A 17,199-nucleotide genomic window follows, 5' to 3' on the forward strand; every position below is an offset into this window, starting at 1 on the left:
AGGAAACCACTGTTTTTCAACAGCTCCAGATATTTTCCCCTCAAAGAGGAAGCAGTGCTCAGTCTGGAATATAAACTCTAATGCTCTGTAGGAAAAACCAACTAAGAATGTTTTCCTTATCATCCTCAGCGACCTAAATTCCTCAAGTTCCCTTCTCCTTCATTTCTACGGGCAGCTTTTAAGACTCTTTCTTTGCGTGTGCTATGTAATCAGGTAACAAAGAAAATGTTTTCTACAGTAGTTAACTTAATCAGAAGACACTAAGACAAGATGTAAGTGTAAAAGAAAATAGGGGCGCCTGGGTGGCTCAGTCGGTTAAGCATCCGACTTCGGTCCAGGTCATGCTCTCGCGGTTCGTGAGTTTAAGCCCCGCGTCGGGCTCTGTGCTGACAGCTTGGAGCCTGGAGCCTGTTTCAGATTCTGTGTCTCCCTCTCTCTCTCTGATCCTCCCCCATTCATGCTTTGTCTCTCTCTGTCTCAAAAATAAATAAACGTTAAAAAAAAAAAAAAAATTAAAACAAATTTCAAAAACATTTGCAAACAAATGCTTGAAAATGTTTTGAAAACAAAAAGCATTAACACATAACAACTATCTACATGTATTTTAGGATGTATCAGTCATTTCATACCTGAAGTCTTTTCCCATCAGAGGTAATCTGAGGAATCTGACTGTGAATCCTATTTATAAAATCAGAGTAACCTTGAGAAAGAAGTCCATCCTGAAGGAGAAGGAAAGAAAGCATAATTTTTAAATCAACACCTAGATCTTTCTTTTGTAAATCAAGTGTAGAAAGATAATGGAAACAAATTCATAAGCATACATATCCCCACCATATTACCAAAATGATTATTTTGAACGGATAAAGACAAATTATAAATTCAGCTTTAAATTCCATGTAACTAAAATATGAAAAAGCTGACAATAAACAACCCAAAATCTGTACTCTAGTGTTCTAGAATAAATATGAGAGTTAATAGCTCCTACCACATGTCGTTAAACACAGGATTTTAATTTGCAAAAATGAAAACAGAAATCATCTCAGTGTTATAAAACTACTCAATCCATTTTGAAAATACTTTAGAAGTCTGTCAAGACATTAATATCCTTACAGTTCACATTTTGCAACTATAACATAAAGAAAGAATTGTACTGTGTAATTTATGTACCAACAAAGACCACTATTTGGAGTAAAAAAACAAATCTACATATCTAGTAAGAAGAGTAGTTAAACAAAACCATGAAGTATCCATGTAATAGAGCACTAGTCAGCCTTTAAAACCTATTTACAAGTAAGGATGTGAAATACATATAATACTACATTTAAAGAAAAAAAAAAAAGATTTCCCAGATCCTACACAGCTTGATTTACTATATAAAATAATATTAACATGAATACAAGGAGTGGATGAAAATATGCCAAACTGGTAACAATGATTATTGCTACATGTTGGGATCATGAATGAACTGTATTTTTCCATCATTCTACATATTTTTACCTCCAAACACATAAGCAAACTTTTTTTTTTTTTTTTAAAGCATGACTATAGTCCAACATACAGCTTCATCCAGGACCAGGAATCTAACTTGGGATAAGTTCAGCTTCCCAGTTGACACCAAATCGTCTAGTCTTCCTGGGGTGCCAACGACTATATCTACCTGAAAAATATCAAAAGAAGAACCCAGTGAAAACCGAAGCACTATTATAATCACCATAAAACAGCAACCAATAACGGTCTACTTACCATGAAAACATGCATACTGAAGCAGTGACAGCTCCAAATTCAGAGAAAAGGAGCTATAGATAATGCCCTATTACCAAACCTGTATTTGGCGTGAAATTAACGTGAAGATTTTAGTAGCTGATTTTGACATCCTTAACTGATATAGCCTAATACATAAAATAATATATATATAATCTAACATATAAAATAATTTATAAAACTACAGTCTAATATATAAAATACATAAATATTTTCCAAGTGAAAACCAGATGAATCTTATGGGAACTCAAATCAAACCAGGACTCGATTCCCACCTCCGCCGTTAGCCAGCTGGATGACCTCAACTTACTTAATTAATCTCTTCTAGTTTAAATTTTCTCATTTTTGGAATCTGCTTTGCAACATGGCTGTGACAACTGAGAGAGGAGATACAGAAGGCACTCGATGCCCAGTTTGTGTGCCAGGTGCTCAATAAATGCAGTTATAATTAATAACGATGATGCTCTGACTACCCAGGAACGCAATCATAATGACTCCTTGTCAAGTGCTTATAATGAACAGGCACAGTGCTAATGTTTTACAAGTACTGTATCATCTCATGACCACTACAGAAAACAATACTATCTTTATTCCTATTTTTAAATGAGGAAACTGAAGTTTAGAATACTGAAGTCATGAGAATTTAAATGATACAGCTCCAAAGCACCCAAACTAAATTTCAAACTCAAAGTCCAAACCTGAGTAAAGGTCTAAGTCAAATAAGAACAAGTTTTACTTAACTTTTTATTCTAAAAATTTTCAAGTATACACACAGGGAACAGAATAATAAGTCCCCACATCAGTACAAATAACAAACATTTTCCATTCACACACACGTCTTTTAATCAAGCTCAAAGGTAAAGTGATCAGGAACATGGACTTTGAAGTAAGGTCTACCGGTGAGGCATAAGCTCTTGGGCAAGTGACTTAATATTTACTATCAGCCCTCTTCCTAGTCTGTAACAATGGAGAAGAGCATCATTTCAGAAGGCTACCATGGGAACTGAATAAGACAATGTAGGTAAGCATTTAGCTGGGCTTGGTCCAGTTCTAGAAAGCAGTCAATAAAGGTAAACTGCTTTAAAGTGTATATATAGATCTGTGTGTGAGCACAAATATTACATCAAACCATTCAATTAGACAACTCAAAACTTCTACTCGATTAATCGGCATGAAAACTCACTCCTATTCTTCATTTGTTTTCTCCACTGTAGACTAAAAACATAATTTTCTCCTAACAAATTTATCACCGGAGTCTCATTACTTCAACATCTCACAGACACTTGAAGAAGCAGAATCCTGTGTTGGCTTTTAATTTGAACCAACAGAAGGCATTTATAGCCCCATGAAAAATGAAACAGACATTTCTGAAGCGATTGTTTCATCTGTACTGATAACAATAAGCAAATTTCAGTTCAATGTAGAGAATATTGCCTGAAAATCTGAAGATAAAGGCCTGTTTAAGTGTGTTAAGAACAACCATGTGCCAAGCACCGTGACATGGGCTGTACAGGGCAATGAACAAAACATCACTCTGACTCTGGATGTAACATCTCTTTACTATAGATTCCAACCCACATGTGAATTTCCTCTCTTCTCTATTTCAGTAGCAAAAAAACTCACTTTACATGAAATATAGACACTAGGTCTCACAGGTTTAAAGAAAAAAAGTCAGTTAAGTTGGAAATATTTATATAACTTGTGCAAGAGCTCCAACCACTCCCCTAGGCCTCAACTGCACAGGCTGCATTACTGTGCAACTCTAAAATATTTTTTAAATTACACAGTTCTACTCTCTTACTCCAAAGCTGACTTCTGGTCCAGCGTAAGATACAACACAGGACTAGGGCTGAGCCACAGGATGACGGGAGACGGAACAAGGAGAGAATACAGGTGGAAAGAAGAGCAGAGAGAGAACATACGAGATCCGCTAAGTAGAATGGAAGCAAATCTGGTCAAGAAAGCTACAGAATAACACTGCCTTTACCTCTGCCATTGGATTTAGCCAGTACCAAATGTTAGATGACTGACAAATCATATAGAATTCCCTAAAAGCTCTGCAGCTGGAAAACAGGAGTTAAGAAGCTTAGTAACTTACGGGGAAAACGGATTGGGGTTTGAGAAACCAAGAATAGGAATGAACATATTAAATCTCTCTCTCTCTTTTTTAATTTATTCATTTATTTTTCAGAGAGAGAGACAGAGTACGAGCAAGGGAGGGGCAGAGAAAGAGGGAGACACAGAATCTGAAGCTGAGCTGTCGACACAGAGCCCGACGCGGGGCTCGAACCCACAAACCGTGAGATCATGACCTGAGCCGAAGTGGGATGCTTAACCCACTGAGCCACCCAGGCACCCTGAACATATTAAATCTCTTACAATCCCTAAAAAATATAACACAGCAAATAAAAACCTATCAAAGCAATATTACTATCTTAGACCAGTATTAACATGTATAGCAATGGGATTCTTTGCTTTTAATATGTCATACCAGGTCAAATCCAAACCATTTGGCATAAAATTTCATTTGATAGAGACACCAATGGGCCTGGAGGAAGCAGACACATTTCCTCACTGTGACTCAGTATCAGGAGGTTTAGATTAAATGATAAAATATTTAGGGAAGGAAATGGAAGAGAAATTTGAAAGGAGCAAGTTATTTCATACACATGAAATATTTTATGAAGTCCTATCTATATCTGGCTTCACAGAATTGATGAGCACAGTTAAGAATATCCCAAGCTTCTTCCCCCATAATGAGGATCACTGTCTTAGCTTTGTCCTTTGTAACTGCCTGCCTGAGCAGTCTGTGAGACTCCCCCCACCCTTATCTAACTTCTCTCCCTCCTTCTGGAGCCACATTGTATCGTTCTTCATCCTTCCTTTGGGTCCCTGTGACAACTTTTACATTCTCTGCAATCCAGCTGACCTCCATTTCTATCCTTAACTCTACTTTCTTCCTTCTCCATTACCCCCAAAAGAAAGGACTCTTAATTCATGAGAAAGCAAGAAGAAAATCCTCAAGTGCTCAAAAGGTAAATGAAAAAACCAAACATCCTGTATGCTGAATTTTGCATGAGGGGTGCAAAGAAACTGCTGTACACTCTTAGGAAAAGAAGACACCCCCACAAGGTGCTTCCGAATACATACTTGACCTTGTTCTAATTTCAGCCTCACTTGATTTTTCCTGAAGCACAACAGAACTACACTGCGAAAATGACAACCCATCATGCAACCTCTTAAAAATTAAAAGTACAACTTACCCCATTATCCAAAACAGAGAGCTGATCTCGTGCTGCAACACCTCCAATTATCAGAAGCTCCCTGAAATAAATACCATCATGATAATGAAGACAAAGATTAAAGCGCTTTATTGTTTGACTTGTATTGTTTGACTCATACATTACTAGTAGGAAAGTAAACCAGTGGTGTCACTTGAGAACATAGCTGGTCAGCTCCTGAAAACATCAAACGTGAAGCTGCTATGTGATCCAGAAATTCCACTCCTACGTACAGATCCGGGAGAAATAAAACGATGTCCACACAAAAACCTGTATACTAATGTTCACAGCACAGTAGCCAAAAAGTGGTAACAACCCAAATATCCATCAGCCAACAAATGGATAAAAAAAATGTGACACATGCATCTAATGGGACACTTTGGGGCAATAAAAAAGAACTAAGCACTGATACATGCTGCATCATGAACAAATCCTGAAAACATTACGCTAAGTGAGAAAAGCCAGTCAGAAATGAGCACATACCATCCAATTCCATTCACGTAAAATGTCCAAAAAAGGCAAATCTATAGTCAGAAAATGAACCAGGGGTTGCCTAGGGATGGGAAGGTTATGAGGACATGGAATGGCTGTCAATGGGTACAGTGCTTCTTTTGAGTGTCATGAAAGGTTTAAAAATTGGTTTTGGTGGCAGCTGCACATCTCTGTGAATAGAATAAAAACTAAAAGCAATCTGTACACTTTAAGCAATGGATTGTATATGTGAATTAGATCTCACTAAAGCTATTTGCAAAAAGTGTTTTTTGTTTAAATATTTATTAACTTTTGAGAGAGAGAGAGAGAGCGAGCGAGCGAGCATATACGCACACACACAAGTGTGGGCCTGGGGCAGGGGCAGAGAGAGAGGGAGAGAGAATTCCAATCCCACGCAGGCTCCACACCCTCAGCACAGGGCCCGAAATGGGGCTAGAGCACACAAACCGTGAGATCATGACCTGAGCTGAAATCAAGAGTCGGGTGCTCAACTGATTGAGCCACCCAGGCGCCCCAAGATTGTCTTTTTATAAAGCAGACAAAATTACTTTCTGATGCAGCCAGATAACTTTCAATCAGAAGTATCAACCAACCATCTTTATTTTATTCTTATTTTATCGATCTTTTAAAAAAGACTAGAAAACATTAAGGAAATAAATGACAGGGTCTCTGTTCTGCAGGATGAAATTTGTTAAAGTTGTCAAGAATAAGGCTTACCTCAAGAGATACCAAGTGAAATTTAGAAGATGATGAGAGGGTAAAACTGATTACTATGCTTGGAAACACTTGGAAACTTGGGATAAGAGTAAATATAACACACCTAAATACAGGATGATAGCTCATGTAGCCAACAGGGATACCATTTGTCAGATTGCCTGTGCCCTAACAGAAGGAGATGTGATAGTTTGTGCAGCTCATGTTCACAAACTCCCAAAGCATGGTGTGAAGGCTGGCCTGAGAAATTAAGCATACTGTACCGGCCCGCTGCTGGCCTGCAGGCTTGTCAACAGGTTTGACATGGACAAGATCTACGAAGGCCAAGTGGAGGTGACAGAGATGAACACAATGTGGAAAGCATTGATGCTCAACACGGTGCCTTCGCCTGCTATCTGGATAAAGGGCTTGCCAGAACTACTACTGGAGATAAAGCTCTGGGGGCCCCCAAGGGAGCTGTGGATGGAGGCTTGTCTATTCCTCACAGTACCAAACGATTCCCTGATTATGATTCAGAGAGCAAGGAATTCAGTGCAGAAGGACATGAGAAGCACATCATAGGTCAGAACATGGAAGACTATATGTGTTACCTAGTGGAAGAAGATGAAGATACTTATGAGAAGCAATTTTCTGAACACCGAAGAACAATATAACTCCAGATATGATGGAGGAGATGTGTAAGAAAGCTCACAGTGCTACCCAAGAGAATCCAATCTATGAGAAGAAGCCTAAGAAAGTTAAAAAGAGAGGTGGAACCATCCCAAAATGTCTCTTGCCTGGAACAAAGATCAGGTAGCTCAGAAGAAGAAAGCTTCCTTAAGAGCTCAGGAGAGGGCTGCTGAGAGCCAATAAACCAAAACCACAATTTGCTACGAAGATTTTTCAGGTAAAGACAATAATAAACTTATTCCCTAAACAGCTAAAAAAAAAAAAAAAAAAAGCAAGTAGGTGACCTTAACAGAGTCTTATAATTCTATGGCTGATTAAAGATTGGCTTTATGGTTTCCTATCTGCAACTTGAGCAATTCAGGCAGTAAAAACAAACAACACAAAGAGACTTCTAGCCTATGAACGTGCATGACCTTGGCATATTCCCTAACCAACTACATTAGAGCCATTATGTTCCTAAGTCTGATAACACCAGATGCCAGAAGGTCTCTAAAAGGATCACCCAGAGGAGCTGCCATTCTTCCTCAAGAAAACAAAAAAGTTCTAATTCCTCTTCCCTAGAAATCCTGACTCAGTGCATTCAGGAGAGGACCAACAAATCTATCTGTATCGTTAAATAAGGCCCCAAAGTTCCCAGGTTTGGAAACTATGGTCCTAGATGCATCATTTCATCTCCTACAATGCTTGACTCTTATCCATAATCCCAATCAGATATATTTATCCCTATAAATTTAGCAGAAGATACCCACACACACACACCAATCTATGCTGGTGTGCAAAGCACTGTAGGCTTGAGGAATATAAAAGAACAGCCCCTGCCTTAAGCAGTGTAAAACTAGCAAGCGAGGATGAGCAACGCCGTGCATATTTAAAACAAGGACTGCTAGCACATGACCGTGTGTAAGGGTTAAGGCAAGGCTTACAGTCAGTGGTATCTAAGGAAGGAGAAAGGACTGGGCTGGTACGATTTGGTTAGTTTCACAGACAGGAACTTGAGCCAGGTTTTCAAGGAAGCCTCGTTTACACAGAATACTAATGAGTATTCTCACAATTTTACCATCTTAATAAACAAACTGATTTTGCCAGTCATCTTCCCTTCCAGTCCTTGTCCATAGGCATGTTAACCTTTACACCTAATTGTAGCACAAAAATCAATTCACAATAGCATTTTACTTCTTCCAAAAACACTCTCTTACAAATTCCAAGTCCCTTACACAAGCAGATACCTTGGTTGTGTCCCCCGACCTCATCCCTAAGGCATTTTACCCAACTCGTTCTGCTGTTTCTCTCCCCTTCACACCATCCCCACATTCCCACACTTAATTCCGGGAATGCAAAAACTTTCTCATTATTATGCTCCTGACACCAAGCTGTCTTGGAAGGAAGCGCCTTCTGCCTGGAGAGGGAGCGGTCCAAGGGCCCGAGTGGAAAGTTCTCATCCCCGGGAGACAGGCTGGACTCAGCCGCCCCAAGCTGTTTACCAACATGCCAGAAATAGTGATACACCTTCTATGCAAATGAAGTGACGCATCCTAGCACCGAATGAAACGTTCCCTTAAAAAAGTGTGTAGGGCACCTGGGTGGCTCAGCCAGTTAAGCGTCCAACTCTGGATTTCAGCTCAGGTCATGATCCCAGGGATGTGGGAGGGAGCCCCACATCAGGCTCTGCACGGAGCATGGAGCCTACTGGAGATTTTCTCTCTTTCTCTCTCCCTCTCTCTCTGCCCGCTCTCTCTCTCAAAATATATAAACATTTTTTAAAAATTTAATTTTTATTCTGATATTGTTTTGCAAACCATGACACTTCATGGAAGAGCAAAATCTCAATCTACTTTTTTTTTTTTTTTAATGTTTATTTATTTATTTTTGAGAGAGAGACACACAGAGCACGAGCAGGGGAGGAGCAGAGAGAGAAGGGAGACACAGAATCTGAAACAGGCTCCAGGCCCCGAGCTGTCAGCACAGAGCCCAACGTGAGGCTCAAACTCACAAACCGTGAGATCGTGACCTGAGCCGAAGCTGGACACTCAATGCTCAACTGACTGAGCCACCCAGGCACCCCCAATTTACTTTCTATTGAACTTATCAAACAGGAGTTTTATATAAAAAATAATTGCCGGGAATGCAAGCTGGTGCAGCCACTCTGGAAAACAGTATGGAGGTTCCTCAAAAAACTAAAAATAGAACTACCCTAAGACCCAGCAACTGCACTACTAGGCATTTACCCAAGGGATACAGGTGTGCTGTTTCGAAGGGGTGCATGCACCCCCATGTTTACAGCAGCACTATCAACAATAGCCAAAGTATGGAAAGAGTCCAAATGTCCGTCAATGGACGAATGGATAAAGAAGATGTGGTATATATACATACATATATATATACACACACATATATACATATATATATACATACATAAGCTTGTATATAAACATGTATATACATATATATGTATATGTATACACATACATATATGTATATATACATACATATACACATATGTGTATGTATGTATATACACGTGTATATATATGTATGTTATGTGTATATATATACATAAACTTATATACATAAACTTATGTACATATGTACATATATATTATGGGGTATTACTCGGCAATCAAAAAGAATGAAATCTTGCCATTTACAACTACGTGGATGGAACTGGAAGGTATTATGCTAAGCAAAATTAGTCAGAGAAAGGCAAATATCATGACTTCACTCATGAGGACTTAAAGATACAAAACAGATGAACATAAGGGAAGGGAAGCAAAAATAACATAAAAACAGGGAGGGGGATAGAACATAAGAGACTCTTAAACACAGAGAACAAACAGAGGGTTACTGGAGGTGGGAGGGGGGATGGGTAAATGGGTAAGGGGCACTGAGAAATCTACTCCTGAAATCATTGTTGCACTATATGCTAACTAATTTGGATGCAAATTTTAAAAAATAAAAAAATAAGACAAGTTAAAAAAAAACAAAAACAATGAAATAACATGGGATGCTAAATAACCACACGCTCAGGATTAGAAATAAAATGTAATACATGGGATGTTCATAAAATTTTAGGGATGAGTGAAAATTTAAACATTTTGAGCATGGAGAAATGGTCCAGTATTATTTGCCTAATGTTTATACAGTATGTAAACATACTTGAAGAAACTTACAAAACTAAATGGTGTACATTCAGAACATTATTTTGTGTAATAAAAATGTTCAAAGAGAAAAAAATAATTGCTACTATGTATCAAAGTTAAATCGTTACACACTCCCACCTGTGCATTCAAATGCATACTGAATTTCTACCTCATTTTTTTTTTCTATCTCACTCTTCTTCCAAAATACCTCAAACCTAAAAACAACAGGCATGTGAGCGCAAAAGGAAGCTTTACCTTAATTTAGGATTATCAATATATTTCTTAAACTGCTTGACGTTATTCAAAGTTTGTTCAGCTAACTCTCGGGAGGGCTCGACGATGAGAGCTTTCGGAGCATTGGGGAGAAACTTTGTTTGTGCCACCTGCGCATTACCTTAAGAAAACAGAAACAATTGGAACACGTTCAAATCACACCTCAATACTTTTACTTGTAAAGCACCAGCGCAAATATTCCAATATCAGAATTTTCAATAACTGTCGAAAAGTATAGGAGGTGGTCATAAAACAAAATAAAGCTAAGATTCCTAAAATGAACTATGGCTTCTTTAAATTTACTTGCAATAGATGCAATTGATTATATATTTTGTGATAAAGTAAACAAGCTATGAAATGTATTTACTTTAAATAATACAGTGGGTAAGAGTACGAGCTCTGGGCTCGAACTGCTTGGGTTTAAATTCAGTTCTCCCACTTCCTGTGTGTGACCTTGGGCAAGTTACATCAATTCCCTGCTCCTCGAGGTCTTCGTCTGTACAGTGGGAAGAGTGCTACCTTACAGGGTAGTGAACACCGATCCATGTAAAGCACTTGACACGGTGCCCATGGCACTGAATACACGCAAGTTCAGAAACACTAGACATCATCATCATGATCAGGTTCCCCAAAAGGCTTACGCTGACACTGAATACTCAAGAGTTTATGAATTGGGTTTTGAAACTGGATTTTACTGACATGGTACGTAAAGATGTGTGACTAAACCAGCAAAGGGAGCATATGGAACTCACTACAAGAAGCCTCCTTACTGGAGTTTTTGCCAGTACCCCATTCCTGAAATTGCTACCCTCTCAGGGGCAATACCTGTGTGCTGTGATTTGACAACATAACCATCCGCTGCCTTGGAAAGAGCAACAAAACCATCTTTTGGTGGAAACTTAAATTCTTCTTCACCGAAGTTAAATTTTAGTTCAGCATTCTAGCATTGAAAAAGAAAAGGAAAATTCTTAATCTACTAGCACACTAACTAATACAAAATAGTGAAGATCAGAGTAGCTTAGAATCATAGCAACATTTTTCTAATTACCTTCAAAACACAAGCAGGAAAGAGGGCTTGGTTCTTCATATGTGGTGGTATTTCAAATGCCAGACCAAGGTCTTTCCCTTAAAAAGAGAAAGAAACTATCAGAAAAGAACCTCCCCTCACTCGCACCATCACCACTATCAACCCAACTGCATTCATGCTTTCGTATCCTGTTCCCATGGATAAATCGTCCTGCCCAATGCCAGACCTTTCACTTTTTTCACTTTTTTACTTTACTCCTAGAAGTGCCCTTTCTGCCCCCTACATTTCTAAACATTCCCTACCTACTGGATCACTTCCATTAGATGCTTCAACCAGACTTTCCATGGCATACAAGCACGCTGCAGTAGCTCCCATATTAAAACACAGACAACCTCCTTGAATCCACATCTTCCTCCATTCACCTTCTATTTTCTTTCTCTTCTGTAGTAAAACTCCCTGATCTCCATTTTCACCATGTCACTTCATTTCATCTCATTCTCTATTCAAGTGATTCCCCATCAGGCTCCCCCAACTCACCCATCATGCTCACTAAAAGAGGTCCTTCTCAAGCTCATCAGTGATACCTTCTTGCCGAACCCGGTGGCAAATCTCATCTGTCACCTTCCCAGGTTACACCCATCAGCAGCACTGGACACAACCTGACTGTTCCCTCCTCCTTCAAATACTTTCCTCACCTGGACCGCAGGACCTCGACCGCTCTTGCTTCTCCTGCTGGCTCTCCTCCTCATTCGCCTCTGCTGCATTCTCCTCCATCTGCCCACCTCTAACCACAGGAACTCCCCAGGCCTCAGATCTCTCCTATTCCTCATCTACTCTCCTTCCCTAAGGGATCTCATCCAGTCTTCCAGCTTTAAATTCAGCGTTAAGCCAATGTCTCCCAAAGATGTATCTCCAACCCTGACCCCCTGACTTACACACTTAACCAGTTACTTGGCTTTACCACTTAGATGTGTAGGAAGTACCTCCAATTTAATACACCCCAAATAGAAACCCCAGCGTCCAAATGGCTCCCTATCGACTGCCACCACCCTCACCACTCTGTTTTTAACACAGAAGCCATAATGATATGGTTAAAGATGCCAATTCTCTACTCAAAACCAATCAGGCTTCCAATCTCACTCAGAAAGTTTGTATCATGGCCTATAAGGCCCTATCCTACATGGCCTGGCCTCACTACCTCAACTGACCTAACATTCTACCACCCCTCTCCACACCCAGTGTTCTCCAGCCCCATTGGCCTCCTCGCTGTTACTCAAATACCTCAAGCACACTTTCCTCCCAGGACCTTTGAGTTTACTGTTCCTTATGCTTGAAACAGTTGGAAGATTTTTGCACGGCTCACCACCCGACTCGTTCAGATTGCTACTCAGATGTCACCTTATCAGAGAAGGCTTTTCTGACAACCCTGTGAAAGTAGCACAGCCCTAGACTGCTATCACCCTCCATCCCCTTACCCTGCTTACAATCTCCTTCGGGGCACTCGTTCCCACCTGGCACATTATGCCTCTGTCTCTCCCCACCGGTAGGTAAGCCCCACAAGACTAAACGTGTTTGTCTATTCCATCTCCTACTCATCTTTAGCACCTCCCGGTGTGCCTGGCATACAGGAAATGCTCAGTAAGTATTGGTTCAAAGGTAAGACAGGGAGGGAGAAATGAAGAAGAGGGTAAGGGAATTGTAAGTTATAAATATTTGCTATCATGTATTTTCTCTAATAAGACAATCCACAGAAAGCTCACCATTTTTGGAGAACTTGACATGCCCTTTATCTATATCTAGGTAACATCCAATGGTATCATGCATAGTGAATTCCTAGAAAAGCACAAAGTCAAGTGCTGTTAACAGAAAGCAAAATCATAAAGTTACAAGTTCACATACAGCTACATCAAAAGTACACGTCAGTTCTTTAAAATAATTCCTTGAGGCCCTAATGTAGGTGTTTAAAACTGCTATTATTTCAGGCGCCTGACTGGCTCAGTCAGTGGAGCGTGCGACTCTTGACCTTGAGGTCGTGAGTTTGAGTCCCATGTTGGGGATAGAGATTACTTAAAAATAAAATCTTTAAAAACAAAACAAACAAAAATGCCTATTACAGCATATCATATGTAACAGCAGAGGCATCTTGACAGGCTTTTTAGAATCAACAGGATACTCGGGCTCCTCCACATTAAAAACTACATTTAGATTCATGATTAGATTTTCATGATCAAAAATAAGAAATGAGAAGAACATAATGCATTCAAGTCAAAGCCAAAATCAAAATGGATGAAAACAAAACAAAGTAGTATATTTGGAAAGGCTAATAAATGGCCACAGGGAAAAATATTTAGCTCATTTTGTAACATTTCTTCACTGAAGTCCAAATCTGAACTTTCTGTGGAAAACATTCAGAAAATCCACTTGAATCTGAGAGTCACTTTTATATCCTCAGTCATGTCACAAGTGATCAAGTAAGTACGCAAGAGAACTTAGTAATGCCACGATTAGGTCGAGAACACAACTTACCTCTCCATAATTATCAAACTGTTTATTATGGGATTTCTTTCCTGTTCCACCAAAGCCAAATCCAAACTTGTCAGTACCTAGATTTTTAAAATATACGTTATTTATTGGTTAAGAGTAAACGTAAAAGTAAACACTCCGCCCATAAAAAAAGTTCACAAATCTACAATAGCTTGAAGCATCTATGCTACACTGTGTGGTACATATTTATTCATACTGACTTTACTCTTTTTCTTAACTTTGTTCCTCCTCATTTTATACTGTTACAGTATGTACTTCTGAACACTTCAAATCCTTTTGGAACACAGTGAGTATACATACATTTATTTCCAAGTTTCTAAAATATAAACTTTATATGGTTATGTTTATTTATTTTGCTCCCCACTGTAATAAATGTCAACAATCCACAAATACAAATCCGTAAATTCAGTTTATCTTAGAATGCTTACCTAGGTCTAAGGAAGCCTGCATGGAAGACCAGCCAACCCTGCACAATCCTTGGTCATGACAGGATACTTCATAGTAGTGCTTTCCTGTAAGGGCAAATACTCCGAGATTTATACACACCTAGGATTCATTTGCCACGTAGCCACTTTCCCATTGTTTCTGAATTACAATTTGTATGTTCCAAATAAAGAACGGTCTTTTTGTAACATTAGAAATCTTCTCAGATCCTTACTTAAAGCTACAGAAAGCAAGCTCATATATTAATACATTACTTCACAAGCTGAGACAAGTACAAATGCTATTTAAATACCTTTCGTCAACCCTTTAGTGGCTCTGCATCCGTGCCACTCCTTCACTTCTCTGCTTTGACAACAAAGACCATCTGACCCAATTGCTGGATTTGAGAAAAACACAAAAAAAATGTCAGTACAATTATATAAATTAAGCATTCAGTCTCACCAATAAAATAATTCTTTCACTTGTTGCAATGTTCCAGACGGTGAGACTTACTGATCCTGAGTAACAAGATCTTCCCTACAGGTAATCACCCTTATTCATCCCCTGGAAGGCCTTGGCCATGTGGTGGACTAGTTTCTATACTGTTATCTACACTGTCATCTATGAACTCAGATGAGACTTTACTGCATCAAGTCTGGAAAGGAGTCACCACGGCACCTAATCTCACTCACACCGATAACTCAGCTGCATCACCAACACAAATGTGTTCAGACAATCCTTGTCTAGAGTCTTTTAAAGAAATGGATACTACGAGGTGATGCAGCACTCACTCATCAATACCTATTGCTCTGACTTTATGCTTAAATTAGAGCTTGAGCAAATACGACACTAAAAGGAAAACGGCAACTATCTCTGGCTCGTTCCCCAATCCACGGATCCAGAAACCGCAGAGAAAGCAGGGAAAAGCACAAATAAATAAACCTGTGGTTGTTATTCGCTAATATTAGGACCCTACTAAACGATGTTCTGTATTGTACCTCATGGGCAGTCACAGTGCTTGTCAGCGCTTACTGGCTCTAAGTAAAGCATACAGCCTTCGTTTGTCCTGGAAAGAAACTGTAACTTCTGTCCCGGCTCAGGCTTACGACCCCAGTTCCCTACCTGAACGTACAACAAACCCTCAAGAAAAGCATCTCATCACACATTTTACTTCACTCATCAGAAATTAAATTATTTATTCAAAGTATAAATTCTATTCGTATGGGTACTATGTTCCATAAAACTTTAAACTCTTTAAAAAGTTATCTAAGCAATGGCAAATCCTTGAAATTTCTACATTTAAAATTCTTTACGCATGCATACAGATAGAAACTTTATACAAACTAGAAGTCACGTGGTGGAGAGCAGCAGTTTACATGTTCTGTGGGTCTGTCTGGGGCGTGATTACTCACACTCCCTCTACTTCTTGGTATCCTGCTTCGGTTCTCACCCACACCTGGCGAAAATTCTTCAGGTCAACACCATAGTTCTGCCTCATTCTCTATAAAGGCCGCACGATGGTCCTCGGATACACCCTAATCTTTGTTAACCAATCTCTGGGCAGTAATGGCATTCATCCTCTCGTCAGTTTTTACCATTTACAAGTGACGCCACATCTAACAGCTCTGTATGCATCTCCTCACATACGGGCACTCATACTACAACGGGCTAGACCTTCCAGAAGTATACACATATTTTTAACTAGCAATGCCAAACTGCTTTCCAGAAAGGCAGTAACTTGATAGGCTGGTTATCACTCTGTTCGACTGCTGCCAATCAAATGGGTATAAAACAATACCTCACTGCAACTTTAATTTCCACTTACCTGCTGTCTGTAAACATTGTCTCTGAACGACTGTTGTCATTTGGATCTGCTCTCGTGGGCACTGCTGATTCACATCCTTCAGCCACTTTCTTGACGGGTTATCTTTCTTACCAAACAGGTAACTTGTTATCTACATGAGACCCCTTGCCATTTTATACGGTTTCTGCATCCGTCATCAACACTGCAAGTGTTCTTTCTGCACTTTTTTGTTTTTGTCTACTGACGTTCTTCTGTGGTATCTCTTACACATATGTCTTTAAATATTAAACAAATACACCTCTATCTTTTGCAATTTCCAAGTTTCCTATTTGGGTCAGGAAAAATCTATCCACTTACCAAAAGCAGATCCTCTATCATATGGGTTCATTTGCCATTTGTTGAGCACTAAAAATAAGTTACAAACATATGAAATTGAAAACTCTCTAAAAAACAAGCCAAATATTTTATATTTTACATACCTTAATTCCTCTAGATTTAATATGGCTTTATACATTATTTGGAACGTACCAGTAAAAGCTCTGCTGTTTTTATTCAAGGCACAATTGAAAGTGAAAACGGAAACAGGTCAAAGGCAATAATCACGGGCCTTCTGGGCTAAAACCTTTTCTCCTCACTTCCTTCACTGCACTTTGTAGTAGAAGGCACTGATCCCTGTAAGAACTATGAAGGCACTGATAAATGAAGTTTTGGTAACTAAACAACCTGATTACAATCGTAATGGAAATAAGTGACCAACATATCAAGATCTAGTTAAGTATCACTATCATTTTTAAAAGAAAAGTTCTTTATTTTAATTAAGTCAATATCACATTCAAAAGTCACAATTTTTTTTTTCCTCCTCCCTTGCATGGGATCAGCATTTTCCTTTTCTAAAACACCTTAATAGTCTATGGATAACCAAAGAATTGTAATAGCTAGAGAACTCTACATGTTTTCAGGCCCAGTTTCCTGACCAATGTAGAAATCTTTCCTAGATTACTTGTGGTCAAATGATATCTATCGTCTGCTTAAACACTCTGATGGAGAAGTAACTTCCTCTGAGGCTCTCTCTTT

At 39.1% G+C, this 17,199-nt stretch overlaps 1 protein-coding gene and 1 pseudogene across 1 annotated transcript in view; one reads left to right on the forward strand and one right to left on the reverse strand.

Moving 5' to 3' along the window:
* Window positions 1-17,199, reverse strand: part of DDX1 (DEAD-box helicase 1) — a 36,594-nt gene that overhangs the window by 12,156 nt on the left and 7,239 nt on the right. Inside the window, exons 6-16 of the mRNA XM_045447681.1 lie at window positions 16,483-16,530; window positions 14,635-14,718; window positions 14,327-14,410; window positions 13,881-13,957; window positions 13,115-13,187; window positions 11,376-11,452; window positions 11,153-11,267; window positions 10,310-10,448; window positions 5,025-5,085; window positions 1,559-1,657; window positions 630-719 (exon numbers count right to left, since the gene is read on the reverse strand). Coding sequence (XP_045303637.1) covers window positions 630-719; window positions 1,559-1,657; window positions 5,025-5,085; window positions 10,310-10,448; window positions 11,153-11,267; window positions 11,376-11,452; window positions 13,115-13,187; window positions 13,881-13,957; window positions 14,327-14,410; window positions 14,635-14,718; window positions 16,483-16,530 — 947 coding nt within the window. The remainder of the gene's footprint in view (window positions 1-629; window positions 720-1,558; window positions 1,658-5,024; window positions 5,086-10,309; window positions 10,449-11,152; window positions 11,268-11,375; window positions 11,453-13,114; window positions 13,188-13,880; window positions 13,958-14,326; window positions 14,411-14,634; window positions 14,719-16,482; window positions 16,531-17,199) is intronic.
* On the forward strand, window positions 6,207-7,188 carry LOC123581553 (annotated as a pseudogene).

Source organism: Leopardus geoffroyi, chromosome A3 (genome assembly GCF_018350155.1).
Source record: "Leopardus geoffroyi isolate Oge1 chromosome A3, O.geoffroyi_Oge1_pat1.0, whole genome shotgun sequence".
NCBI lineage: Eukaryota > Metazoa > Chordata > Mammalia > Carnivora > Felidae > Leopardus > Leopardus geoffroyi.